This window comes from Neofelis nebulosa, chromosome 10 (assembly GCF_028018385.1).
Source record: "Neofelis nebulosa isolate mNeoNeb1 chromosome 10, mNeoNeb1.pri, whole genome shotgun sequence".
In the NCBI taxonomy this organism is placed as follows: domain Eukaryota; kingdom Metazoa; phylum Chordata; class Mammalia; order Carnivora; family Felidae; genus Neofelis; species Neofelis nebulosa.
The window spans coordinates 90305799-90332505 of NC_080791.1; the positions used below are offsets into that span (position 1 = coordinate 90305799).

Genomic DNA, 26707 nt, shown 5'->3' on the forward strand with positions numbered 1-26707 from the left:
TAGATTTCTAAAGTGTATTATGTCTGATACTTATTTCAAAGCAAGAAACATTACGGATGAGATGAAAGGGGTAAAAGGACCCCGATGGAGCACAGAAGCAGATGAGACGGGCGCTTGGGTGGCACGTTTGGATTGCCACCAGGATAACTCTAGGAAGCAGCAGCTGGCTCTCTGATCAGGCTTTAGGCCACTTTGGATTCTGGGCTGTGCCAACATCTGCCATTTTGACATTATCATATCGAAAAAGAACTTTTTTTCCTATCTTATTCTGCCAAGAGATATAGTATTTGCTGTTTTTTCAAAAAATGATAAAAGCTTTCATAAGAAGCATTCTGGGTCTTTGGAGTGATAGAATATACATTCTTATGAAACTACTTTCAAGGTTCAGGAAGGAGGCTTAAAACTGTAGGTTCCGTCAGAGAGAGAACAAGTTCTTTTCTGAATCTTCTGGTATTTTTTCTTTTTCTTTTTCCTTTTCTTTTTCTTTTTTTCTTTTCTTTTTTCTTCTTTTCTTTGCTATTCTTAAGTTTATTTATTTTAAAAGGAGGGGGGCGCAGAGAGAGAGGAAGATAGAGAATCCCAAGCAGGCTTGGTGCTGTCAGCAGAGCCCAACGCAGGGCTCGAACCGACAAACCATGAGATTAAGAGATGATGTTTAAATGACTGAGCCACTAGGCATTCCTCTTCTGGTATTGTTTTTAGTGAAAGCTTTATGTTTACAAAAGGAAGTTTTAAAAGAATGAAGATGTTTTGTTAGATCTGAGATCCCTGCAATAGCTCAACATCAGCATCAGACGATGGGACTTTGTTATATATTGCTCATTATTTTGAAGGAGTCTCATTTGGTTATCTGTCAAATAACCTGAGCGTTTCATTGGAAATGGCAGAGGAGTGCATTGAGTGATTATGGGAACAATCAGAACTTGTCCTTACAGAGCATCTGTTCTTCTCAGACATCACTGCTTCTCAGGTGTTTAAGTCAATAGACTATTACAACAGTGTGCTGGGACGTAGTGTGTTCTTAGTAAATACTAGCTTTAGGTTGTGCTGGATTTAAAGGAAAAGCAGGGAGAAGAGAAACTATTCCACCTCCTATTAGGACAGGGCACTGAAGGGGGTGCCTGGGTGGCTTAGCTGGTTAGGCGTCCGACTTCGGCTCAGCTCATGATCTCATAGTTCGTGGGTTTGAGCCCCATGTCGGGCTCTGTGCTGACAGTTCAGAGCCTGGATCCTGCTTCAGAGTCTGTGTCTCCCTCTCTCTCTGCCCCTTCCCCGCTTGCACTCTGTCTGTCTGTCTCTCTCTCTCAAAAATAAGTAAACATTAAAAAATAAAAACAAAAACAGTGCACTTAGGAATGACCGCTAGCCACAGGAAGTCTTCTTGTCTCTAACTTTGATGAAGTTTGAGGAGCCCTTCCGTTCCTCAGGTGAATCCTCCTGTCTCCAGGCATTTCTGTTCAGATCTTGCTCTACCCTGCTACCTTTGCTTATCTTTCCCCCAGGACCGATTTAGGACAGCTCTGGTCGTAAAAGGGGAAGAAATCGGGGAGGTAAGTCCGAAGACCACCACTTCCTCACCTATCTGATCTTTTCTAGTGCTGGTTGCTTACTCCAGCAGTATTATTGGCAACATTCCCATTACCTTACTCACTCAGCCCTCCACCCCCTGACCCCCACCCCTCCATGCCAGCTGCCAAGGCTAGTGCTTCCCATCAGAATTTCTGCCTTCCCAGTGGAAGCTACTTAGGAGTCATGGATGCTGGTGTAGGAGTAAGGAGAGAGAACTGACCTCAGCTTGTGTTATTTATTAACACAGACTTTTTAAGGAAAAAAAAATGATGCATTCAGTATTTGCACTTTCCCTCTCTTGTTTATTGAGTGTTAATAACGTATTACAGACTAGGTTACCTTACCTCTGTGCCCCAACAGTATTCCAGCATTAATGTCCTGTAGATACCCCTGCAAGTCTTAATTCTGCCAATGATGGGGTAGACGGAAGCAAACAAAGGACTCTGACTGAACTTGCACTAGGCTGTAAACAACAAGAATCTCACTGCTTTTGATGCCATGCAAGTCACAGCTCCAGAGAAACAAACATGGCCACTCTGCTGGGTTAGGCTGTCTCCTACCGCTTTGGTTAGATACACGCCTAGGAAGCACACAGATCAAAGTTCTCCTGGCTCTACGACTACCATTGGTTCTTCTTGTGCTGTTGTAAACTTTTCTTTGTCTCCTTTCTGGGATTTTTTTTTTTTTTTTTTTTTTCTGTTTCATTCTTCTGTACTCTAAACACCCTTTCCCTTCATTTGCTATATCACTCTAAGTGGCATAGCACTGTGATTGGGAGTGTGGATTCTGAGTCAAAAGGCCTGGGTTCAAATCCCCACTCTGTGATTTGCCAGCTATGTGACTTTGAACGGGTTACTTGATCTCTCTAGTAGGTCTTGGTTTCCTCGTCTGTAAAATGGGGATAACAGATAGTATCTACCTCTAGGGTTTCTGTGTGCCTTAAATGAGATGTATGAGGCCCTCGTAAAAGAGGATTTGACACTCAATCCATGTTAACCCTCATTATTAGTTCTAATACTGAAAATAATTTTATGGTTTAAACCCCTATCCCAGTGTAATTTTGACCAGATATTTACCTCTAGCTATGATACAGCCTATGTCTATGCTGCCTCTGGGATGTTTCCCTCACTATTTCTACTGGCACCTCAAATGAGCATGATCAAAGCTTAATTCATTACCTCTCATCCAAATTTATCCCCCACATTTCTGTTAATGGCATCATGTTATCATAATCTTTTCAGTCTCTTAATTTAGGATTACTCTTAGACCCTTTCCTTATCCTAAGAAGATAATCACAAATGTGAACAGATTTAGCACAAAGATACTATAATTATAAATAGTCAAGAATGGTCCAACATTGCTCTTTAGAATTACATACGTGGACACACAGATAAAATATGAGAAAAATAGCCATTGGGAAAAAATTTTGTTACAGCTTTTCTGTTTTGTAAGATTAGGAGTGATTTTCTAATTTTAATTTTTTCTCTTGCAAATTTTCCAAAATCATCCATACATTGCTTCCGCATAAGGAAAACCTACCCTCAATTTTAGAAAAAAAAAAAGAGAAATATAATATCTAAGAGTTTTGCAAATACTGTACTTTACTGACCTTGTAATGGTGGCTGAGAACAGTGTTGGATATATAGTAAGCACTTAATAAGTATTTATTGAAAAGTGAATGAAATAGTGTTATCTTTCTATGTATTTTTAGAAATAATTTTATAAGTTTTTTTTTTTTTTTTTAAATAAAAGTTTACTTATTTCTTTTTGAGTGGGGGAGAGGCAGAGAGAGAGGGAGAGAGACAGAATCCCAAGCAGGCTCCATGTTCAGCATGGAGCTCAATGTGGGGCTCGATCCCATGACTGTGAGATCATGACTGGAGCTGAAATCAAGAGTCAGGTGCTCAACCAACTGAGCCACCCAGGCACCCCAGAAATAATTTTGTAAAGTTAAGAGTGCTCAATCCCTCAAGCATTCAGCTTGTAGATTTCTTTGAAAAACATTTTTTTTTTTTTTGGTTGTTGTTTGCAAGAAAGATTCCCAATAAATGTAAAATTAACTAGACTCCGTGTGGTGGATGTTTTATAATATCATTTCAGAGGATAACGTGACCAAAAGAGGAGCATTTGGAACTGATTCTTCAGAAAACGTATTTCCTTCAGAAGAGGAACAGGTAATACCCCACATTTATAGAAACAGGAAAAAAAAACCATTTTTTATGAATTAGAAGAAGAGAGAAAGAGAGTGTAAGAACATAAGAAACATTGGACAGTACTGGATCAGTAACTCAGACTCTTAATTCTAGGCATGGCATTGGGATACTTCATTGAAAATCATCATTACATTTCATGATTTCAGCAGCCAAAGTTTATGACAGTAACATAGTTATCCCCCAATTTTTAAGTTCCCTTAAGAAACTGCCATCTAAAAATTCTTATCATTGTTTACATATTTTAGCTTGTCCTCTACTTGGAAAAAAAAAAGCGTTCCTTTTTATGATTCTCTGTGTAAAATAGGAATTTCTTTTACCTGCTCTGGATTCATCTTTTTTTTATTGATTTTTTTTTTTTAATGTCTAGTTTTGAGAGAGAGAGACAGACAGACAGATGGCAAGCAGGGGCGGGCAGAGAGAGAGAGGGAGACACAGAATCCAAAGCAGGCTCCAGGCTCTGAGCTGTCAGCATAGAGCCTGAAGCGGGGTTTGAACTCGCAAACCACGAGATCATGACTTGAGCTGAAGTTGGACGCTTAACCAACTGAGCCACCCAGGTGCCCTTGGGTTCATCTCTTAAAGTGAAATCTATTATCCTGGTTTTTCCAAGATTTGGTCAATAAATATTGGATGCTCTCTTCCCAGTTTTAAAGACTTAATAGACTATATTCGTATTCTCCTTGGCTATGGTTCTTAACTATCAAGGAATCCTAGTGGAAGCTAGTGTACTTTTTACACCATTTGAGTTTCTACTTTCTAGTTCATCATGTCTTCCTTGGGGTATTGTGGACAAAAGTGTACATGAGATTGTGGTTTCATACAAGGGAACAAAGTTCTCTGTGTTATTAAAGTGTTTATACATAGCAGAGTCCTACAATTCTTTAATTCCAGAACTTGCTCCCAATGAGATGATTATGGGACCTAACCATTTTTATCCCCTGTAAAGGATTCACTTTCTACTGGCAATCACTGGCAATTGGTATATTTTCTATTGAGTCTTTAACCAGCATGTGAGAGGCAGAGAATTGTCCAATGATATTGTTTCCTAATAACTTGGAAATGTTGTACTAGCATTCTCTGGTTTGTCCTTCAGAGGTTCAATGGGATGGAATGGGAGGTGGGGTAATGAGGTGGGGAGTGTTCCTACTTTACACATGAGAAAACTGAGGTTAAGTAGTTTACTCTAGGTTATACTATGGATGAGTGTAGAAGCAGAAGTAGAAGTCAGACCTCCTGAAAACTATTCCCTGACCACTACTATGACTTAGTGGATCTGGTCCCATCACGCATAGCTAATTAACAAAAACTGGAAGGGGAGTTTTATTGCCCGAGGGGCTACAATGTCAGCTCCTTTATTTTTGGTTCTTTCATTTTCCCATCAATGTGTCCTCACTGTTTTTTTCAGATAGTGATAGATGAAGGCCAAAAAGTTGGCAGTACCTTTCAAGGTGATCTGAATCGGGCAGGAAAGGTGAAGGTAAGGCTTGATTCAATTTTCTTCCGTGGTTAAAAAAAAAAAAAAACCAAAAAACAACCACAAAGAAAAAGAAAAAGTCAAAACAAAACAAAAAACCCCACAGGACTCATTTGCTATCTCTCATACAAAATTGGATAATTCAGCACATTTTACTGGTGTTTAAATATCTTTGAAGTATGCTTGGTTGGTGGGGTTCCAGATCTTTTCCCCTGGAAGCTTAGCAAATGGAAGGGGTGTTTCAGTAGAGAAACATGACTCTAGTCACCCTGAACATACACCATTATTAAGAGAAATGGCAGTCTAACAGTTTTAGTACTGAAACCATCATGGTGAAAATAAATTCTTGCTGTCACTTGGATGCCAGGAAATAACTACAGTTATGTACTTACAAGCAATGGAAGCTTCCATTTTTAATTCATATGCCAGAGCCACGGTCTGGGAAGTAGAGCTGGGGGAAGAAAAACCCAGGCTGTGTTTTGAATTCCATTTACGAGATCTGAATTTCTAACTTTATGATATTTCGTTATGAGCATGTTTTAGGTCACGAGCATTTCGACATTATGCCTTTACTCTACTAGGTCTCCTTTAAGCCGGTGGTGAAATCATTTTCTTATTTACACTCTGGTATTCACCTGAGATGAATTAGTTCGTGTCTGAAATGTTACCGTTTTGTTAATCTAAAATGTCTCATTGTCAGCTTGCTGTGGAGAGCAGGATTCCACGAGGACTAGTCTTTCATTGAAATGCTGCTATTGTGTCTGTAAAGGTCATTTGCTCTGCTTTTTACCTTTGAAGTAATTTTCAGTTTTATTTGTTCGAAAGAGAGAACACTTGATTTTTGGCCCTGCTCACCTCTCTTGTGATTTACCTGGGGCAGGATGATTTTATTTCCAATGAACCTTTCTCTTCTGCTTTCTTTAGTTTCTTCTCTCTGACTCTAGAGTGAAAAGCCCATTATGGTAATAGCCAGACCCAACACCATCATTTGGTTGAGAAGCAAAAGCAATAAAACAAAAACAAAAAACCAGAGTCACTGTTTTGGACTGTCTTGGTAGTAGTATATATCCTGGGAGAGAATCTGGGAACAAAGTCCCTTTTCAAAAACTCCTCAGACCATCCTTTCCCTTTCAGTATAGAGATCTTACTATCGTGCCTATAAAACCCAGGCTAACTTCCAAATTGACTGCTTCTTTCAGATGTCTTTGGGAAAGCACAGTGAACACAAAGACAGTTAGTTGAGACTCAGAAGTTAATGAGAAAAGTGGATTCAGTTGCTTACTTTGAATGCTGTGGAAGGGGGTTCATTGATTCTTAATTGTATTTTTTCAGTAGGTCTCATATACATAACAATGATGTTAATCCTTTTTTAGGTGGACAATTTCCTAGATTTAGAAGATTTGGACGTAGATGAAGAGACTCAGCCCCAAATGAGCAAGGGTATGCTTTCTGTTTCCTCTCTCTACTGCTTGACCTCTTTCCAGAAACTACAAATAAGACTTTAGACAGGTTTTTCTTTCTTTTTTTTTTTTTTTGGCAATCCCTACCTGCACTTACCCTGACGTAGGGAAAACTACAGTCCTGCAATTTCTTTTTCAATAACAAAGATTTCAGCTGAAAGGTCAAAGCCTGTTGAAGGTTGTAAACTCTTTGGTAAAATGAAATAAAGATGCCCCTCCCTGCCCCCACCCCATATGGTTGAGTTTCAGATAATTTTAAGCCATTTGAGTCAAACCCTTATTTCTTAGAAGTACCGTGTAAATTGAATTATTTTTGAGTGATACCTAAAGTATCAATCGATCATAGAAATCATAAAAATAGCAGAATTCATCGTAAAATAAAAACATAAAATCAAAATCTTCACTAAGTATTTATTAAATATATAAGCCAAACATTTACGACTAAAGATATATTGTAAATGTTTCTTTCAGGGCATTTTCCCATTTGGGCTGGGCTGGGAGAGGCTTAATGTTAGTCCATTGATGTTTATGTAGATGAGGCCTTTTTCCTTTCCTGCTTAACATTACTGTGTAAACATAGGTGTCCTTTTGTTGCTCAAAAAACCTTCGAAATACATTCAAAATTGGAGTCGTTTGGTTTGGAAATTCCTGTTCCTAATTTAATATGCAAGAATATCTTAAAGTTTATGTTGAATGTTAGGAAAGGGGCAGTTTCTCTGGGGGTTTGGTTGCTGGTGTTGAATTGTTGTTTACAGTCTTTAGGTAATTATAAACATGGATGACAGTGATTATTGTTGGGGAGGGTGATTAATTTATAATCACCTACACATTACAGTGTGGGTGTTGTTAGTTCCGGGGATGGTGACTCTGTGTAAACTGGTTGTATGAAAGTCCCTGCTCTGGCTCCTCTGGTTGCCCAAAATTGAGAGGTTCTGGTAATTGGGAATAATGAACATTTTTATTCTGCTCTGAAACATCACACTACTCCACGGAAGGGAGTGTTTCTCATGCACCCTGTTAACCAGTAGACTTTACAGATTTTTTCCTTACTTACTTGGTTCAAGTGAGATCAGAGACCTAAAGGAATCATGCTCCAGAGAGAGGTTCTTTTAACTTTAATACCCCAGGCAGCTCTGAATGTCTCTATATAAGCAGCTTAAGGGGACCGATTGGATTAGAAGGGGTAACTAAGGACTTATCAGGAAGCCAAGTTTGTAGAGAAAACACACTGTTTGGGGGAAGAAGAGATGTTTAAAACGCAGATTCCTGGGTCCTATTCCCAAGACAGAGTCTAAATCAGAAGGTCTTTGGTGAACAGCTAGTGCTCTACATTTTTAACCACTATCCCAGGGGATTCTGATTCAGTTGTCTGTGGATGACACTTGGGGACAAATGGTTCTAGTTCGCATGTACTACATTTGCAGTATAAACTTAATATTCTAGGAAGGCACAAAAGTAGACAGGTTGGGCATTTTTTCCATGCCTCAGATGTCTTGCTTCCTGCCATTAACAAGAATGTGTGTATACGGGCATAAACCCACTTAGGCCACACATCTGATTTTGGTGATAGCAGTCTTTCAGTTAGCCTTTTTACCTTTCCCATTATTTTTACATTGTTTTCTTTAAACATTTTTTCAAGTTGTATGTTTTTTTTTTTTATTACCAGAGCTATTTCTTTAAAGAAAATAGCATATAAACATCTCCCTGCTATAGCAGATTTTTCCAGAAATCAGATAACAGGCAGTATTGCATTTGTGTATAAAAGGTTGCTGAGGCTAAACCAGGTCTCAGTGGACTTGAAGGAGCTAGTCCCCCCTGTCCCATGTGGAAAGCAATGTGCAAAGGCCAGACAGAACAGCAACCCAGGCTTCGGTGATCGATTCCAATTTCTGAAAAGACCACCAGGACTTCACAATTTTCATAATGCACAATCTGGGTCATTTGAAAGGAAAAAAAAAAGTTAGTTTGTGCCAAGGTGAATTTTCGTTTGGGCCTAATTTGTATTACACTTCAGGAATGTGAGCAGAAGGCAGATATTTATATCAGATGGGAAATGTGACATTTGAAATAGGCAAGTTGCTTGTATAATCTTGGCAGCTGAGAGGTTTACTGATTAGATTCTGTTGTTATTGTTTAAGCAACAGATTTGCCCAGGGCAACAGGGAAGAGTTGCGTATTGTTTTTCTACCATTGATTTTATTTGCTCACCTTATTTGCTTTCATAAATATTCTCCAAGATTCAGGAGCATGATTCTTTCCCGGGATTTGGCTTATCATTTTGGCAGCTTGGGAGGAGACGGTGTTTCCGAGGAGCCAACTCGGCGCAGCGGTCTCGAGCTGTTGTCTGAGGGACACATTGGCCACCAAGTCTGGTGCCCGGTGTGTCTTTGACATCAAATTAACCCCTTTTGCCTCCTTTGAATTTGAGATAGGTGGTTAACCTGATGGTTACTGTCATACCCGACTCTTACCCAGAAAAATCGTTATTTGGCACAGGTATTAGTTATTGTGCTGAAGCCTTAAAGCAGGAAGAATCTTTTGGTCTTCTTTCTTTATTTTTTCCCCTCATTTGGTCCAGCCTGTGTTCTGGCTGAGTGCAAGTTGACTGAAGAGAGTCTTTCGAGGTTTTATTCTCGCATGATGCCGTCTTACACAGGTCTCTTGACTGGTGGGTGTGCTTATGCCGTGGTTATGTTGGGTGAAAAAGGGCAAGTCATTCTGGCTCAAGCATTGGCAGCCTTATCTGATTTTCATTTTCAAGCTCTCTGGTACTCCCAATTCTAAGGAAGGCACTAGTCACCGCTTGTTTCAAAAATTCTTTCCTTGAGGCGCGTGTGTGTCCCAGTCAGTTAACTCTTGATTTCGTACAACTCTTGATTTCGGCTCAGGTCATGATCTCACGGTTCATGGGATCCAGCCCTGCCTTGGGCTCTGTGCTGTCAGTGCGGAGCCTGGTTGGGATTCTCTCTCCTCTCTGCCCCTCCCTGCTCATGCTCCCTCTCTCTCTCTCTTTAAAAGTAAATAAACATAAAAAAAAAATTCTTTCCTTCTCTGCAACTTCAAGCAGCTTGTGCAGTCTGTGAATGGCCTGGGACTCATTCCACAGACATATAACAACTATGATTGGAGCCTGGAATATAATGAAGAATAAGTAGATCCAGGTCTGTCCTCATGTAATTCATTAACCAGATGTTAACCAGATAATCACAAATGTAGGATTATAAGTTGTTTTAGATCTCATGGGAACATATGGTGGGGTAACTTAAATTTGTCTGTGGGATCAGAGAAAGCTCTCCCAGAGCCTGAGATCTAAAGGATTTGTACCTGTAACTAGATGAGAGGGGTGGGGGTCAGGATGAGGGGAGGGTGGAAGAGTATAGGAACAGCATAAGGAACAGCATGTGTAAAGGTCCTGAGCTCAGAAAGACATATTTCAGCCAACTTATAGCTTAGGCATTTTGTTTCTTTTATACTTAGGACTGTTAATAATCATTCTTTTATTGCTTAGAAGACTACTAAAAACACTGAGAGAGAAAAATCCTTGCTTCAAAATGTCTCTCTATCCCTGTTCCTCCAATTTTGTTTTTGATTTTTCCTGTTCTTCCAATTTTTATATGTGCAAACTTACCTACCTATGAAGGCCCAGCTTGAAAGCCACATCAGCCACAGGGGCAAATCTGCCACCCGATCCTCATGATTGTATGAAGAAACTTCCACTCCATTCCTGAGAAGAGAACAGAATTGGGAAGACATTTCTGCCCTTTCAACATCCTCTACCTTTTTCTCTCCAAGGGAAATGTAAGGCTGTATCTACTTAGAGAGATTGGGAAAACAAACTGTGTATATATGGTTCAGTCCCTTTGTTTCTTCTTTTGGGTTCATGCTCTTTGGAAGATGTATGTCTTCTTGTCTGGGTCTTTGCCATCTTTCTTATAATAGGCACACTAATTTGATGGGGCCCATGCCTATCTTATCCAGTGGTTTTCAGCCTTAGAGACACAATGGAATCACTTTAAAAAAAAAAAAAAGATACCTGGATCCTACCTTTGCAGATTCCTTTTCAGTGGTTTGGTGCATGTCCATTTTAAAGCTTCTCAGTGATTCTCCTGTGCAGTTGAGGCTGACAATTGAGATCCTCCTGTGCATCTCTAGACCTCTGGAGGCACTGCTCTCTGAGGTCCTACTTGAAGGGCTCTAGGGATGTGAAGCCGTTCTTATACTTGGATAGATATGTGTCCGCTGTGTGGACTTTCTGTCAGGTGGAATAGCCTAACGTCTAGACTTGTAGGGAAGCTTGATACATAAGAAGCCCACTTTGTGACTACAGGACAAACGCTATTTTCAAATTCAGCTCTATTGGTTGTAAAGCTCCTATTTTAATCCCCATCTTTTGACTTCTGTATGTATTTCTCTTTTGTTTCTGTATTTAAAGATAGAGGGATATGACCTATTATAACTGTCAAATCCCAACCCCACACAGTGAAATGAGTCTTCCTTCATTGTCCCCACCTTGTCCTTGGATGGGCAGTAATCTTCCTCCTTTTGCACTTCCATTTTATTTATTCTGCATTTTTTTCTCAAAGCAAGTGTTGATGTGTCTCTTGAAAGCAGCATATGGTTTATATGTCTGCATCTACATACATACTATAATTTTGAATTTTAATTGGAGTGTTTAGTTCATTTATACTTAATGTAGTAACTGATATATTTGGCTTTAAATCTAGTATCTTACTATTTTACTTTCTACTTGTCCTGCCAGTTTTATGCATTTTTCCCCTCTCATTTCTGGCCTATTTTGGGTTAATCAATTATTATTGTATTATTTCATTGCCCACTATTTTTGCTGGGTTGAAAATTCTAGGGTTGTAATTATTTTCTTTCATTATTTTATAGATGATATTGTATTCTTTTCTGGTGTTAATTGTTGAAACTGTTGAAATCCAGATGTCAATCTTACTGTTGTTCCTTTGAAGATTATGTTTTTCCCCTCATCTAGCTGCTTTTATATTTCTTTCTTTTGTTTTTCAGTAATTTCACTACGACTTGGCATTGTTTTATTTGAATGTATTTTGCTTGGGGTTTGTAGAGATTTTTGTTAAGTACTGGGAAATTCTCAGCTCTTGTCTCTTCAGATATTACTTATGCCTTGAACTTTCCACCGTGTCCCATATATCTATCGTTTATGGGTTTTTTTTCTGCATTTTCCATCCTTTTTAATTTCCTTTCTTGCTTCAGTTAGAATATTTTCAACTATCTGTATTCTAGGTCACTAATTCTTTTTCAAATTGTGTCTATCTTCTGTTAAAGCCATCAATATTTCAGTTATTTTAGGTTAAAAAAAATTTTTTTTTAAGTTTATTTGTTTTGGGGGAGGGACAGAGAGAGGGGGGGAGAGAGAGAGAATCCCAAGCAGTCTCCACACCATCAGCGCAGAGCCTGATGCAGGGCTCAAACTCATGAACCATGAGATCATGACCTGAGCCAAAACCAAGAGTCAGAGGCTTAACCAACAGAGCCACCCAGGTGCCCCTCAGTTATTTTAGCTTTTAAAAGAGATCTGGAATATCTGTTTTTATAGATTTCAGTTTTGTACTGAAATTCTCCATTTTTGTAATGTATTTGGGGGGAACATAATCAGTTGTTTTAAAGTTCGTGTCTTATAATGCCAATACCTGGAATCTCCTGTGGGTCTGTTTATTTTATTCATTTTCCCTTTTGATCTGCTATCTTTGTATACCTGGTAATTATTGTTTGAATGCCGAATATTGTATATAAAATATTATGTAGGGTCTGGATGATGTTATCTTTTTCTAGCATAGCTTTTCTTCAACGTCTTGCTAGCAGTTAGAGTAGGAATAGATTACCTTAATCCATTCTAGGGATAGGATGATATAGGATTGGGTTTAAGGCCTTGTGGGGGCTGCTTTACTTCCAGTGCTTGCTTATTCCTAGGGTTTGGCCCTACAAATAAATCACAGCCCCTCCTGTTTGGAGGCCCTAAACTCTAATTTTATCTTCATTGCACTGTGACTCTGTTGGTAAATTCTGCTAAGCTTCTCAGCATCTTAGCCTCTCTCTCCTTTGCTTTTTGGCTTCTCAGCTTCTGCTTGCAAATCAGTAAATGCCATCAGTTGAAAAGCATTTTTCAACTGCTTGGACTGTTGGCTGTTGGACTCATTTCTCAGTATGTTCCATCTCTCTAGGATCTTGGCACCTCAAGTCCCAGGCTGCCCTGGTAGCTTGCCAATGCCTTTAAGTAGTTGATTTTTTGGTAACTTATCCAGCTTTTCCAGTGTTATTGGTGGGAGAGTTGGACAGACATTCGTTAGACCAGCAGACCCCTAGGGATGTGGTCTGGGAACTCCTAGGGAAATCCCAAGGTCTGAAGGGCAAATGCGTTGATGTTTGCATTGATGTAGCAAAAGCACTGTGGGTAAAGATTCTGGTAGCTTAGTGAAAGTCAAGGTAGTGGCACAAAACTATACTAGTAGTCATTGTAATCTTCACTGTCATGGATTTGTAGTTCAAATAAATGCTAGTTTCCATTGACAATGTTTTTGATGAAGTGGTAAAAATGATTAGTTTTGCTAAATCTTGATCCTTGACTACACCTTTTTTAGTGTTTTGTGTGCTGAAATAGCAAGTATGCAAAAAGCACTTCTGCATTCTGAAATACAGTGGTTGTCTCATGGAAAAATGCTTGTGTGATTGAGTGTATGCTGAACTAGTTTTTTTCTTTCTTTCATGGAACAACATTTTTACTTCAAAGAATGACAGACAAACTATAGTTCTCAAAAATGAATGAAGTGAGCCTTCAAGAAAAACAACTGGTAGTGTTCATGGCCAATGATAAAATTGGCAATGGATCCAGTGAAAATTCATTTTTGGAAAACTTGTAGCTAGTACTGTGAGCTTGACAGCTTCCCAATATCTAAAGGCTTTTCTGATAAAGTTCGTAATGCTAACTAATGTGATTTTTATACTGTATAATGAAATGTGTCAACATTTGGAAGATCTACATAAACAGTGAACCAATATTTTCCAAATGACCAATTTATGATGTTATAAAATTATGCATAGGAGAAAGATCCATTCAGTGTGTAAGATAGACCAATGAATTTTAATGTAACAGTATGAAAAATTCACTGAAATAGTTTCAGATTGCACACTGAAACTATTTTTAAAAACGTTATCATTTGTCAAGATCTGGTATAGCATCAAAGAAGAATATCCACAATTATATAAAAAGGCTATTAAAGTACTCCTCTCTTTTCCAACTACATATCTGCATGAGACTAGATTTTTTTCATTTACTTCAACAGAAAGAGCGTATTCCAAAATTGAATGCAGAAGCAAATATAAAACGTAGTTTTTTTTTTCTCTTAAGACAGACATTTACAAATTTTAAAATTGTAAAACAATGCTTTCTTTCCCACCATTTTCCTTATTTTTGGAAAAGAGATTTTTCATAAAAATATTTATTTTACTATGTAATAGTATTATTGTTACTAATTCAATAAGTATGTATAAATTTGTCAGTTTTAATTTCTAATATGGCGAATGTTGATAAGATCTAACCCACATAAACAAAACAGCTCTTTGGGGTCTTCAAAAATGTTTAAGAACAAGAACCAGTGAGATGGACTATCATAGCCGAAAACTATGTGCTGCAAGCAGTTCTTATCTATATTCTCTTTGATCTGGGGGTTGCCCAAATTTTCAGAAAATTTTGGCCATTTCTACATGGCAACAAAGGAACAAATTGGTTAATTTTTATGAATATGCCAGGCAGGGGCGCCTGGGTGGCTCAGTCGGTTAAGCGTCCAACTCTCTCTCCAAAAACAAATAAATAAACTTAAAAAAAAAAAAATGCCAGGCAGATTGAAAATTATCTAAATGATCAGATGTCAGGTAAATTGCTTAATTTTTTAAAAAAAATTTAAGTTTATTTATTTATTTTGAGAGAGAGATAGAGAGCGAGCGAGCATGGGTGGAGTAGGGGCAGAGAGAGAGGGAGAGACTTTTGTCAGCATAGAGCCTAACGTGGGGCTTGAACCCATGAACTGTGAGATCATGACCTGAGCTGAAATCAAGAGTCAGATGCTTAACTGAACCACTTAGGTGTCCCTAGATTGCTTACTTTTTAATGTTGTACTAGACTATGTGATTATAGTTTTTGAATTGTGATTATTGGCTTAATACAGAAGGACACGTGGCATCAACACACAGTTTGTACATGTTGAAATTCTTATCATTTAGTTGAGAAAGAAGATATTGGAATGTTTTCAACCCGTCTTGCCCTATGACATCGAGATTTGCTTTTGAGAGATGCCTTGATTCTACAATGCACATGAGCCAAGATGGTGGTATTTAGTGAAGATGAAAACAAGGCCTTTGGTTGTTTCAGAAACAACCATTAATAAGATCGGATTAAGTTTCACAAAGCATTTCAGTTTTAGAGAGTGAGAACTTCAGAAATTCCATTTCCTCCCATCAATGAATACAATCATTTTCCCCCCAAGAGAATGTAACTTACCTATGATTTTAAAATGGCTGAAAGATAAGATAGTCTTCTTAAAATATGCCTTACCAGACTATTTCTGTATGTATTAGTTTCATTCTTCTATAAATCTGTCCTCTTTAGGGTTAAAGTTGTTCAATTCTGTCCTTAATTATTCTCGGATTGATTTTATGTATGAAAATCTTACCCCTCTAATAAAATTTATTTTTTGTGGGGAAGGATTATATACAGTTTACATCATCCACAGTGTCCTATTGGTAGACAGACTCTTGACATTTTCTGTTTAGTTTAAAAGTCGAGATGCAGGGAATTCATTTCCTATCTCAAGTATTTGTTGAGAATTTGCTATGTGTAAGGTGCTGTGTTAGGCATCAGTGAATATGCATTTGTGCATTTTCGGAGGAAACCGAACCTTATTGTTTTGAGAGAATTGTTTCCATGGCAGTAGAATCTTTATGAAAGAAACCATTTTTGTTGAAATCCTACTTTCTCTGCGAACATATTAGGAAGGCAAAGAGTTTCAGCATAGGAATTATAGAGTAGTCTTCCTCGGCGCATAATATTGTCAATCAGATTTTAAATAGCTCCGAAAACAGAATTGATTTTGATTCACATTTGAACTGATGTTTGCACTGGCAGCCAGTGGGTCTGGTAGTTACTGGTTTTCACATTAAGAGGCCTGCACCTTTCTCTGCTTGCCTTTGTTGTTGGCAGGCCCTGACCAGCCTTGTATCCATCGTAGGCAGTTCCACCAGGGAGATCAATGCGGGGAGCTGGCTTTGAGCTCATAAATGGATATATTAGAAAGCCAATCTTTCCATCAACCTGATTGAGTTTAAAAATGCTTCTTCTCCGGGTATAAAATCTTTCAATGTAACCATGCTAATGTGCTATATAGTAGTGACATTTCTTGGCTCTGAGTTTGGACGTATCATCTGATAGACTTAAATAATTTATGTAATGAAAATGCTTGCTTAGAAGAAGTTCATCATGTGACATAGCGGGCTAAGAGTCTGGGCTGTGCTGCCAGACTGTCCAGCTCTGACACTTTCTAGCTGTGGCACCTTGAATGAGGTTACTCTCAGTGCTTGAAGCCCATTGCCTGGAAAACAGGAAGTAATAGCACTGTTGGGAAGATTAGCTGAATTAATGCATATGAAATGTCAATTCATATAAGTGTTGGCTATTACTGTTGTTTTTATTTCTGCTAACTAATTAGGTCCTATTTTAAGGTTCCCGTAATTCATCATAGCAAAACTACCTTCTTCACCATACCCCTACCCACACGCGTTCCGTTTCTAGGCTGTGTTCTGTTGCTGGAGTCCTAAGAACTTTGTAGTTACACGTTTTGTGAAGGTGATATCTGCAGTGGTGAGAGATGTATTTCAAATAAGTTTCGGTTTTTGAATATTAATACCTGCTTAATTATCTCCCTATACGTGCTGCCATTGGCAACAGCCACGGCATGCCTGTTGTTAATTAATCACTTCCACTGAGAACTTAATTAGTGTCTTCATTAGGATCATCATGGAGTAGCAGGCAGCGTCATCCTGAGCCAGCTGCAAGTTATTGGCTAGGTCCAGCAGCCCTTCTGGTCCTATGAAAGCTTACACTGACCAGGAGGCCTGGTGTGCTTCCCTTTTTTTTTTTTTTTTGTCCTCTTTAGAGAAAGTTGTGGAAGATCTGACCATGATGCATCCATGTTCTGTCACACATGCAAAAATAAGGCAACATATCCACTTACAATGGATAGATCAAAAAACCCAGATTGGTTATTGAATTCTTGTCATGGTGCTGAACAAGCTGGAAACAAGTTGTTGTTGTTTGCAATGTCGAAAATCAGACCATGAATCCTGTCTATGACAGAGTGTTTCATTTTTCTGCTGAAAGTCAAAACTCTTTCCTTCTGGCATCATTGTTTTTTTTAATACACACAGAGTCTGAAATATTGCCAGAGTGTTATGGGATGAAATCAGCCCTCCCATTTCCTGTCTCTCCATCCCTTAGGAAAATACGGGGAAATGAGGCAAAGGTAGGCATCTTCTTGCCTTACTTTTCTGCAGAGGTAGAGTCTGGGTTGGGGGTGAGAGGCATGAGCAAGTCACCCTATAAACAATACTTCTCCCAGACCTTTTGGATGGAATGTAACTCTGGGACAATAAGATAAAAATAAATGCACCAATGACTCCTATTTAATGGAAAACAGAATCCCTTGGGTCAGTCCCCAAATGAGCACAAGCATTGTGAAATGAACGACTTTACTTGAGCATTTCTGCTTCATTCTTTTGGCTATTGTAGGCTTCTAGGTAATTTAGGTCAATTGTGAACGTGGTGAAATATTTTGTATCTCACAGATTTGCTGCTGCTTCCAGGAGAAGTGGAGGAGGACATCCACACACCTGTTCCACCTTACATTCCTTCCGTGGCCCAGCCCTTCACCCCTGAGGTCGAGCTGGTGCCCACTGGGAGAGGGGCACACAAAGAAATGGAAGAGGTACCCCACGGGGAGTTCAATCGGTTTTGAAATTGCCTTGAGTTTGTAACTTGTCCTTTCAGAGAAATGCTGCTATATCTGTGTGCTTTTTAATTTTTCTTAGATTTGGGAAAATTTTAAATTCAAGTTGCTTAATTGCATCACTCTGAGTGCCATCTGTTTCTAATGGGTGTATTTCTTTTTAAACGTGGGGAGCAGAGTGCCTGGGTGGCTCAGTAGGTTGATCCTCCGACTTCAGCTCAGGTGGTGATCTAGAGGCTCATGGGTTTGAGTCCTGCATTGGGCTCTTGGCTGACAGCTCAGAGCCTGGATCCTGCTTTGGATTCTATGTCTCCCTCTCTGCCCTTCCCCTGTTTGCATTCTGTCTGTCTCTCTCTTAAAAATAAATAAACATTAGAAAAAATTTAAAAATTACTGAGAGCTATTATGTTTTTATGTGGAAACTATTTTTATTTCATGATGTATGTCGTGCTATAGGACAGTGTTACCTGGAGGAGGCGCTTATGCAATAGATTCTCTCTTTTTTGTTCTGGACTGGCCATTTTCTTTTTATTCTTGTTTCCAAGGTCCTGTAAACATCTGGTGGTCATTAAGGTAAGGCCAAGCTGTTGTCGCAGAGAATCCCAACAATAATGCAGTGGCTGAAAAGAGACTGAAAAGAGATAGAACTTTGTCTCTCATACAACAGCCTATGGAAAACCTTTAAAGCGAGCATCTGGCACTGTTCCCTGGGGCCATCAGGGGCCCAGTTTCTTTCTCTCTGGATCCCCACTATGCCTTAGGACATTGTCATATTCCCCTGGCCACTGTTAGTTACATGTTCCTATCGAGCACAGGGGGTATTGGGAAGGGTCATCCAGTCATGTCCTTCACAATCAGGGAGAATGACGCCCCTGCCACATGTCTCTCCCACTTGTACATCTAGAAAGTCGTCTTTTGTCATCCTCTGCAACTCTTCTGTATATACTTTACAAACATGCACTAACCAAGGCTGCCGGTGGTGTTGGGTCAGGACCTTTATCACCCTGTTTACTCCAGCATCAAAGAGTATCAGGTACAAGAAGCTGTGAAGGGCTCTTTATTATTGCTTCCTAATAAAACCCCTAGGGATTGATTATTTGATCATTCAGTTACTACTAGTCTTGTCACCTGAAGATATTCTGTTATGGAAGCAGTCGTTCAGTCAAAGGTAGTCCACACATTTCAATTTTAAATTGCCTCTTTCTCATGGAACTTTAGTTTACTGACAGCACAAAAGTATGTCTAGGATGCTTGCAGGCTTATATTAAACCCCCAAATTGGTACCAGATAAACTGGTAGGGACAGCCACTTTTCAATGTGCTTTTTGGATTACAGATTGCTTTCTCTGAGTAATAAGAAATAAAATTGCAATGTTATTTCTGGCAGGAATCAGTTTCTTTTAAAGACTTGTTCATACTCTTGGCTTCAGCTGTGACCATACAAATGACTGGACCAACCAGTGGTCATGGCACCTAGTGCCATAGAGGAATTATTATACAATTGTTTCAGTTGATAGGTTACAGAAACGGAATGATTCCTAGAATCTATCAAATAGCCAGTAAAAATGCAAGTTAAAACCTTGTACATGATTGTATCTTTAAAAGGAATATAGATTTCTTCCCAGAAAATGTGAACATTTTTTAAATGTTGGAATCAAAATGCTGTGAACAATTTCTGTGTTGGCAAACTTCTGAAACGTAGATGAAGAACTTTTGCTGTTTTTCAGATATCTGGGATATCTTGGTTGGGATTTTTATTTCCAACCACTATTTGTTAGAGAAACTTTTCAGAACTGTCTAGAATCATAATGCTGTATCAACTGTACCTTGGTTTAATAGTCTTAATCTTATTTTAAGGCACCTACTTCCAGAAAAGATCATAAGAATCATTTTCTAGCAAATATGTCTTGTAAGGACCTACCAAGGGACTACTGTGGGCCCGAGATGATAGCTGCTTTCTGTAACTTCAGTCTCAAAAGACGAAAGTGTAGCCTGGATGTCTTGACTTCCTCTTAATTGCCTAAGAAGAGGCCACAAATTACCAGGTTTTACACATACGCATCTCCCCCTTCGAGTCAAACATTTTCCAAGAACCTTCTATATTCTATTTGTGAATACCTTCTTGCCTTAGTTATTCTGTTTTGATGAACTTTGGACAGCTTTATAGATGAAAAAAGAATCCACATTAGGAAGATGAAAAATTGTGTGTTGTTCCTCATAGAAGAAACTTTTGTAGTATTTCAACGGGAGATCTCCTGCTTTTCTAGTGCATAATGAGACTCTAAATTTTTTCACCTATAAAGACGGTTTATTTACTATATTACTTTGTAAGATAGCCTACAGCTAAATGCTGCTCTTATTGATTTGAGCATTAGTCCTGTTTTCTTTAATTTGCCTGTGTGGTAATCTGAATGAAAATGATTCCTCCTGTAACAGGGTCTCTCTTAGAATAAGTCACATGAGCAATTGTAAGGAAACTAGCTGTTTTCTAACAGTGTGCAAATTCTATTCCCTGAGAGGCTACAAAAAAGATTTCAATTAGATTTGAAATGAGACCCCTCAAATCCACATATTTCTCTCAGCTCCTTAGGCAAAAATAACAAGTTAATAACTTAATTCACAGTTGTTTTCTTTTTAGTAGCAGGGGATTTGGTTTTCCATTGCACAAATTATTCTCTTTGAAATAAATCAGAATTTCAGTTTGTAATCCAAAAACCGTGGAGTCTTACAGCTTAGAACCCTGAAATGAACCTAACCTGAAGGAAGAGAATTCCCAGTGTGTGCCACAGTAGCCAAGAGCTGAAATACATAAATAGAATTGCAACTTTTATTGTATTAGAAAAAAAATTTTTTTTTAATGTTTATTTATTTTTGAGACAGAGAGAGACAGCATGAACAGGGGAGGGGCAGACAGAGAGGGAGGCACAGACTCGGAAGCAGGCTCCAGGCTCCAAGCTGTCAGCACAGAACCCGACGGGAGCTCGAACTCACAGACCGTGAGATCGTGACCTGAGCCGAAGTCGGACGCTTCACCGACTGAGACACCCAGGCGCCCCCCTACTGTATTTTAAAAGCTGCCATTTAGAAGATCACAGTGATGTCTTCTGAATTGCAGTATACATCTGCTTTGAATTACGTATGTGACCCTCGTCCTGGAGAACTTTGAATTCACTGATGTGTGTCTTCGTAAGCTTACTTTTCGTTAAAAAGCAAAAAGGTAGGAACCAGTGCCGAGTTCAGTGCTATGCACATGGTAGGCACGCAATAAGTGTTGAATGAACAAATAAATAAACAAAAAACCTCACTACCTACCGAGAGTGTTTTTTTCTGGTGTGGTAACATGGTAGGGCCCTTCTCTCTTTTCTTCTCTGTTGGTTCATTCTCCTCAACGTGTAAACGTGTGCAAGTCTCTCGCATCCTTAATGGAATGGAATGAAACAAAGGAAAAGAAAAACAGCCTTCTCTTTACCTCAGGCCCTCTTTGGCTACGGTCTGTTCTCCCGTTCTCATCTAGACTTGAGGAACTATTAGACTAGCTGCTTCCTTTCCCGTCATGCCTCATTCAGTCTACCACAGAGTGTCCTTGCTCCAGCACCTGCTGGAGTGTATTCAGAATAAAGGTCCCGATTACTCCCTAACTGCCAGATCCCAGTGGACACTTCCCAGCTTTATTATAATCGACCCCTCTACTGGGCTTCTCACTCCACTGTGCTGGGCCCTTGTGGTCCTTCTGGTTCTCCCCTCACTGCTCTCCGCAGATGCTCTGTGCATTTCTGTTTGTTCTTTCCCCGCCTCCATTGGGGGTTTCCCTGCATCCATCCCCGATGAGGTGGTGTTGCTCAGGGTTCTGTGCCAAACCTCTTCCCACTTACATACTTGAATCCATTTATCTCTAGGCTACCACCTTCTATGATTGTGCCTCCAAATGTGTATCTCCAGCCTCAGACCTTTTTCTGAGCTTCAGGTTTCTGTTTTCAGTTGCCTGTTGTTATCTCTATCTGGATTCCTTTAGGTGCCTTCAACTCAGCATGCTAGAAACAGCTTACCTTTCTTCACCTGCTTCCCTCCTTGCGTTCATCCCCTCCTTCCCTTTCCGTATCCAGATCAGTCGTCAAGTGCTGCCAGTTTTACTTTCTGATATTTTCACATCTCGGCTCTCAGCTTCCTGTTCTCATTACCTCTTGCCTGGACTGCTTCAGCAGGCTCCTAACTGGCCTCCTTGACTCCAGATCTACCCTTTGTAATCTTCAAAGGAACCTATCTAGATATAACCTCCCAAGAGGGCCGGGCATCTTTCTGTTTTGTGCAGACCTATCTGTCCAGCACTGTCTCATTATAGGTGCTCAGTTAAAATTTGAATGCATGAAGGAATTTATCTGAAATGCACAGATGACCAAGTATCTACTTTGCTTTCAAAAAATTGGGGCGCCTGGGTGGCTCAGTCGGTTGAGCGTCCGACTTCAGCTCAGGTCACGATCTCGCGGTCCGTGAGTTCGAGCCCCGCGTCAGGCTCTGGGCTGATGGCTCGGAGCCTGGAGCCTGTTTCCGATTCTGTGTCTCCCTCTCTCTCTGCCCCTCCCCCGTTCATGCTCTGTCTCTCTCTGTCTCAAAAATAAATAAACATTAAAAAAAATTAAAAAAAAAATCCTTCAGTGACTTCATCATCTCTAGGATAAACAGCATATTAGACCATCATGATCTGGCACCACCTTTGTCTCTCGCTTCTCTCTACCTTGACATTAACACTTAACTACTTGCAGAGCCTCACATGTGAGACTTTGTATCTTATTTCCTTGGCCTGTTCCCTAGAACTCTCCTTATCTGCAAAGTTCTTCTTCCCTCAACCTTGTTAACTGATATGACGCTTTAAGATTCTGTTTAGATATCACCTCTGCCAGGAAGCCGTCTCTGATTCTTTCCCGTTGCCTTCCAGTCTGCGCTGGGTTAGGTATCCCTTCTCTGTTCCCAATACTCCCTAACTATGTGGTTTGTACTTACTGTATTTTACTATACTAACTTGTTCATATGTCTATCTCCTTTCCCTGTGATTTCGTACAAGTCTTCATCTTTGTATCCTCAGCACCGAGCACAAAGCCTAGAATTTAATAGGAACATAGTGTTTGTGGAAAGAATGGAAAATATCTGAATGACTACGGGAGGCTCATCCTCTGACATTTTTGAATCAGGGATATACTGGCCACATTACAGTGATATCCCCAAATGGTTTAAAATGTCTGGAGTATCATCACATTTTGGCATTTTAAATACGAAATTATTCCATTCTTTTTTAAAACAATTATTGATATTCTTGGTTTCTTGCTATTGTATTTCAGCATTTAACTGATTGCCTAGGGAATTAATCTAACAACAGCTACCATTAATAATTCAGCTTCCAGGTGAAGAAATTTATATTTTTAAGTATGCTTTTATAGCTTTAAGCGTATTATGAATGAATAATTCTTGCATTGGCATCAAATTTATTGACTAGCTAAAAACTTTATTCTTTGTTCTTGTTTTGGCTAGTACCAAATGATTGATGAAAAGAATCATGCTCCATGACAGAGAAAAATTTGTGTATTAAAAAAAAAAACAACCTTAAAGGAAAGTAAGATTTTCCCACTTAAGGATAAACTTCTACATCTCCAGTACTGTAATGTTGGATATTACGGCTGTAAGATATGTTGGGACCTTAGGGAATAGGGAGGTGATGGGTTAGACCATATGTAGAGCTAAGTTGGCTATGGGAGTGAGCCCTTATCAGAGAGTCTAGATGTCCACCATGTGAACCTTACTCTGTCTGGGTTGCTAATACAAGGTGGGTCATGAGTGGGGTGATGAGTAGGGAGGCAAGTAGGATTTTTCAGAGAGTGGCAATACTCAGCTGAGGGTAAGGTAAGCTTCAGCACTTCCCCCTCTGTGCTTCTCTAACCTTTTTTGCATTGCTCTGTTGGAGAGCATGGCACATGATGTTGAAATCATTCATTTACTTCTATCTTCTCCCTGAAGTTAGGAAACTTTGTGGACACAGGTTTTGCTGTTTTCATCCTGTGTTCCCCATATCTAATACATATTACACATTCAATAAATGTTTATGGAGGGAGCAACTCAAGGGGAGTGGGGTGGGAACATGAGAGTTGTTTATGTGTTGTGTAGGGGGAATGTGAGGAGTGTGGTCCGGCATCACTGGGATTTTAGCACGGCAAAGGGATTTGTCTTCTTTGAAACCGCATTCCAGCCTCCAGGGGAGGTGGGTGAAGACAAAGCAACCTCTAATCTAGTGAGAGTGGCCAGTAAGGTCTAGGTAGGTTTTAGAGACCAGAGTGGGGGTGGAGGTTTCAAATTCCCAGAGCCGTAGGCCCATATGGGTACTTGCAGCCTGAAACTTGGTGGACAAGTAGGTGCCAGAACTTTAACCGGGCACGAAAGGGCAGCAAGAATCCCGTCAGACTGGATACATGGTAGAGATGGGGTTCCTCCTCGTCCTCTCCCAGGATCTTTTGGAATCAGCTCAGGATGCAATGTGGCCAGGCCTGCCAGCCCCAGCGCTCACTGCTGAGTAGAAGTAGAAATGACAGGGAAGCTGATGTTCAGGAAATGAACATATTGTAGCATTGTTTGTTTATACGTTTCCTCATTTGAGATGTTCTTAACAATGTTATCACTCTGTCGCTTTAACTTAACCTTAGAAACTGACCAAAATGGACAGATCCACTTACGCCGCAGACTCACGGGTTTCCTGTGTACAGCCACTCTCTTGAAGGCAGTCACGGTGTTACATGGAGCCTTGAATGTGTTTTTGATGATAAGCTCTGAGAATTGCTTAGCTTATTTGGAAAAATTCTTTTCTTCCAAAGAGCTATGTATGACTTGGCTTAGTGAAAAGCTCAAGGTTAATTCTTGCTGGTATTTTTGTTGAAAAGGTAAAGATTTAGCGAAAGCAGATTGCCCTGGATTCAAATCTTGCTTCTCTCCCTTACTAATTGTGTAGCCTTGGGCAAGTGGCTTAATCTTTCAGAACTTCAGAAGATGGCTTATTTGAAGATTACTGCTAATGCCCACACCGTTCCTGGTACCGGGGCTGGCACGTGGTGGGAACTCACTCAGCAGCAGCTCCCATCATTACTTTTGTCAGGAGAGCGTGCAGACACTTTGAAATGAGGAGGAAGTGAACAAGCCTCTGAAATTTGTTCTCTTGCTGGTTTTACTGAGAAAGGATGGTACATGGCTATGTGATTGCTGTCAGCACTGCACCCCTAACCCCGAGACGCAGCTTGCCCAATAGATGGGGGATGGCCACTTTCCATGTTTTTTATTTCACCTTTAATAACAGCACATAGCTTCTCAGCTACGTGCTCTATTTTCAAGAACATTGCAAAATCCACTCAATGAGATAATTTTGAATGCAAGAATATTTAAAGCTGATTATAGTTTCAGGGCATTTTTTTTTCATTCTTCCATAAACCATGGTTTTCAATTATTTTAGTATCACCATACATATTACAACACAGAGGTGCTAGATAAGTTCATTGTATCACACACCATTTGCTTTTGGAGAGTCTCTTTAAGGGGTGATACAATGTGATTTAAGGTATTCTCTTTTTGTTTATTGGAAAATATGCTTCTTTATCTACCTTCCTCTAGGAAGTCTTTAAAACTCACAGATTATGAATAAATAGATGCAAAACTATTACATCGCTTTGCAGCTACTCTGACTTATAGATAAATTCTGCAAAAGTTTAAAAATTCTTAGTAGGAGATTGGGGCGCCTGGGTGGCGCAGTCGGTTAAGGGTCTGACTTTGGCTCAGGTCATGATCTCCCGATTTGTGAATTTTTTTTTTTTTTTTAATTTTTTTTTTTCAACGTTTTTTATTTATTTTTGGGACAGAGAGAGACAGAGCATGAACGGGGGAGGTGCAGAGAGAGGGAGACACAGAATCAGAAACAGGCTCCAGGCTCCGAGCCATCAGCCCAGAGCCTGACGTGGGGCTCAAACTCACGGACCGCGAGATCGTGACCTGGCTGAAGTCGGACGCTTAACCGACTGCGCCACCCAGGCGCCCCCCGATTTGTGAATTTGAGCCCCACATCGGGCTCTGTGCTGACAGCTCAGAGCCTGGAGTCTGCTTTGGATTCTGTGCCTCTCTCTCTGTCTCTCTCTCTCTTTCTCTCTCTCAAAAATAAATAAACATTAAAACAATTTTTAAAAATTCTTGGTGGGAAAAAGGGGTCCTGGACTTTTAAAGGTGATACTAATCCCACTGTTATTGGCCCAAGAATTATAGGTAGTTTCTGAAGAAGTAAGTTTATTGAGTGTAGAGTATTTTTATCTTTGAAAATAGTTTTTCTGAGGGTTGCCTGGGTGGCTCAGTTGATTAAGCGTCTGGCTAGCCATTTTGGCTTGGGTCATGATCTCACAGTTTCGTGAGTTGGAGCCCCGTGTCAGGCTCTGCACTGACAGTGCGGAGGCTGCTTGGGATTCTTCCTCTGTCACTCTCTCTCTGCCCCTCCCCTGCTCATCCTGTCTCTTTCTCCAAAATAAATAAACTTGAAAATTACTTTACTGATATAAGGTGTTTTTGTTTTCTTTTGTTTTGCTTTTGTTTTTTTTTTTGGTTTTTTTTTTTTAGTAAATGGTGAAGGTGTATTTAAGGTTGATCAAAATCTTAAGGTGTATCTTCTCTAATGTAACTCTTAGTTTTTCCATATGCCTCTAGCCCTAACACTACAAGTGGTAAAAATATAATGAATGTGTGCAAGAGAGACTTTCTGATTCTTGCCGTGGGTGGAATTAGTTAATGATATTCATTCAGATTCAGGGTGGTACAAATGGGGCATATCAAGAGACTTAAATTAGGTCAAATTGAATAATTGAATGTATTCCTTTACTTAAAAACATCTTCATCAGCGGAGAGTGCTGAAGTCTGAAAAAAAGTTGAATTAAATATTAATAGGGAG

At 39.6% G+C, this 26707-nt stretch overlaps 1 protein-coding gene across 7 annotated transcripts in view; it reads left to right on the plus strand.

Moving 5' to 3' along the window:
* Positions 1 to 26707, plus strand: part of IFTAP (intraflagellar transport associated protein) — a 66634-nt gene that overhangs the window by 39614 nt on the left and 313 nt on the right. For 4 of the 7 annotated variants that reach the window (XM_058688687.1, XM_058688685.1, XM_058688686.1 and 1 more), the window contains 4 exons: positions 3670 to 3743; positions 5188 to 5259; positions 6630 to 6696; positions 17592 to 17731. In XM_058688687.1, the coding sequence (XP_058544670.1) occupies positions 3670 to 3743; positions 5188 to 5259; positions 6630 to 6696; positions 17592 to 17731 (353 nt within the window). Of the gene's footprint in view, positions 1 to 3669; positions 3744 to 5187; positions 5260 to 6629; positions 6697 to 17174; positions 17270 to 17591; positions 17732 to 23084; positions 23148 to 26707 lie in introns of those variants that run through there. The other 3 variants (XM_058688690.1, XM_058688689.1, XM_058688691.1) reach the window with 3 other exon arrangements.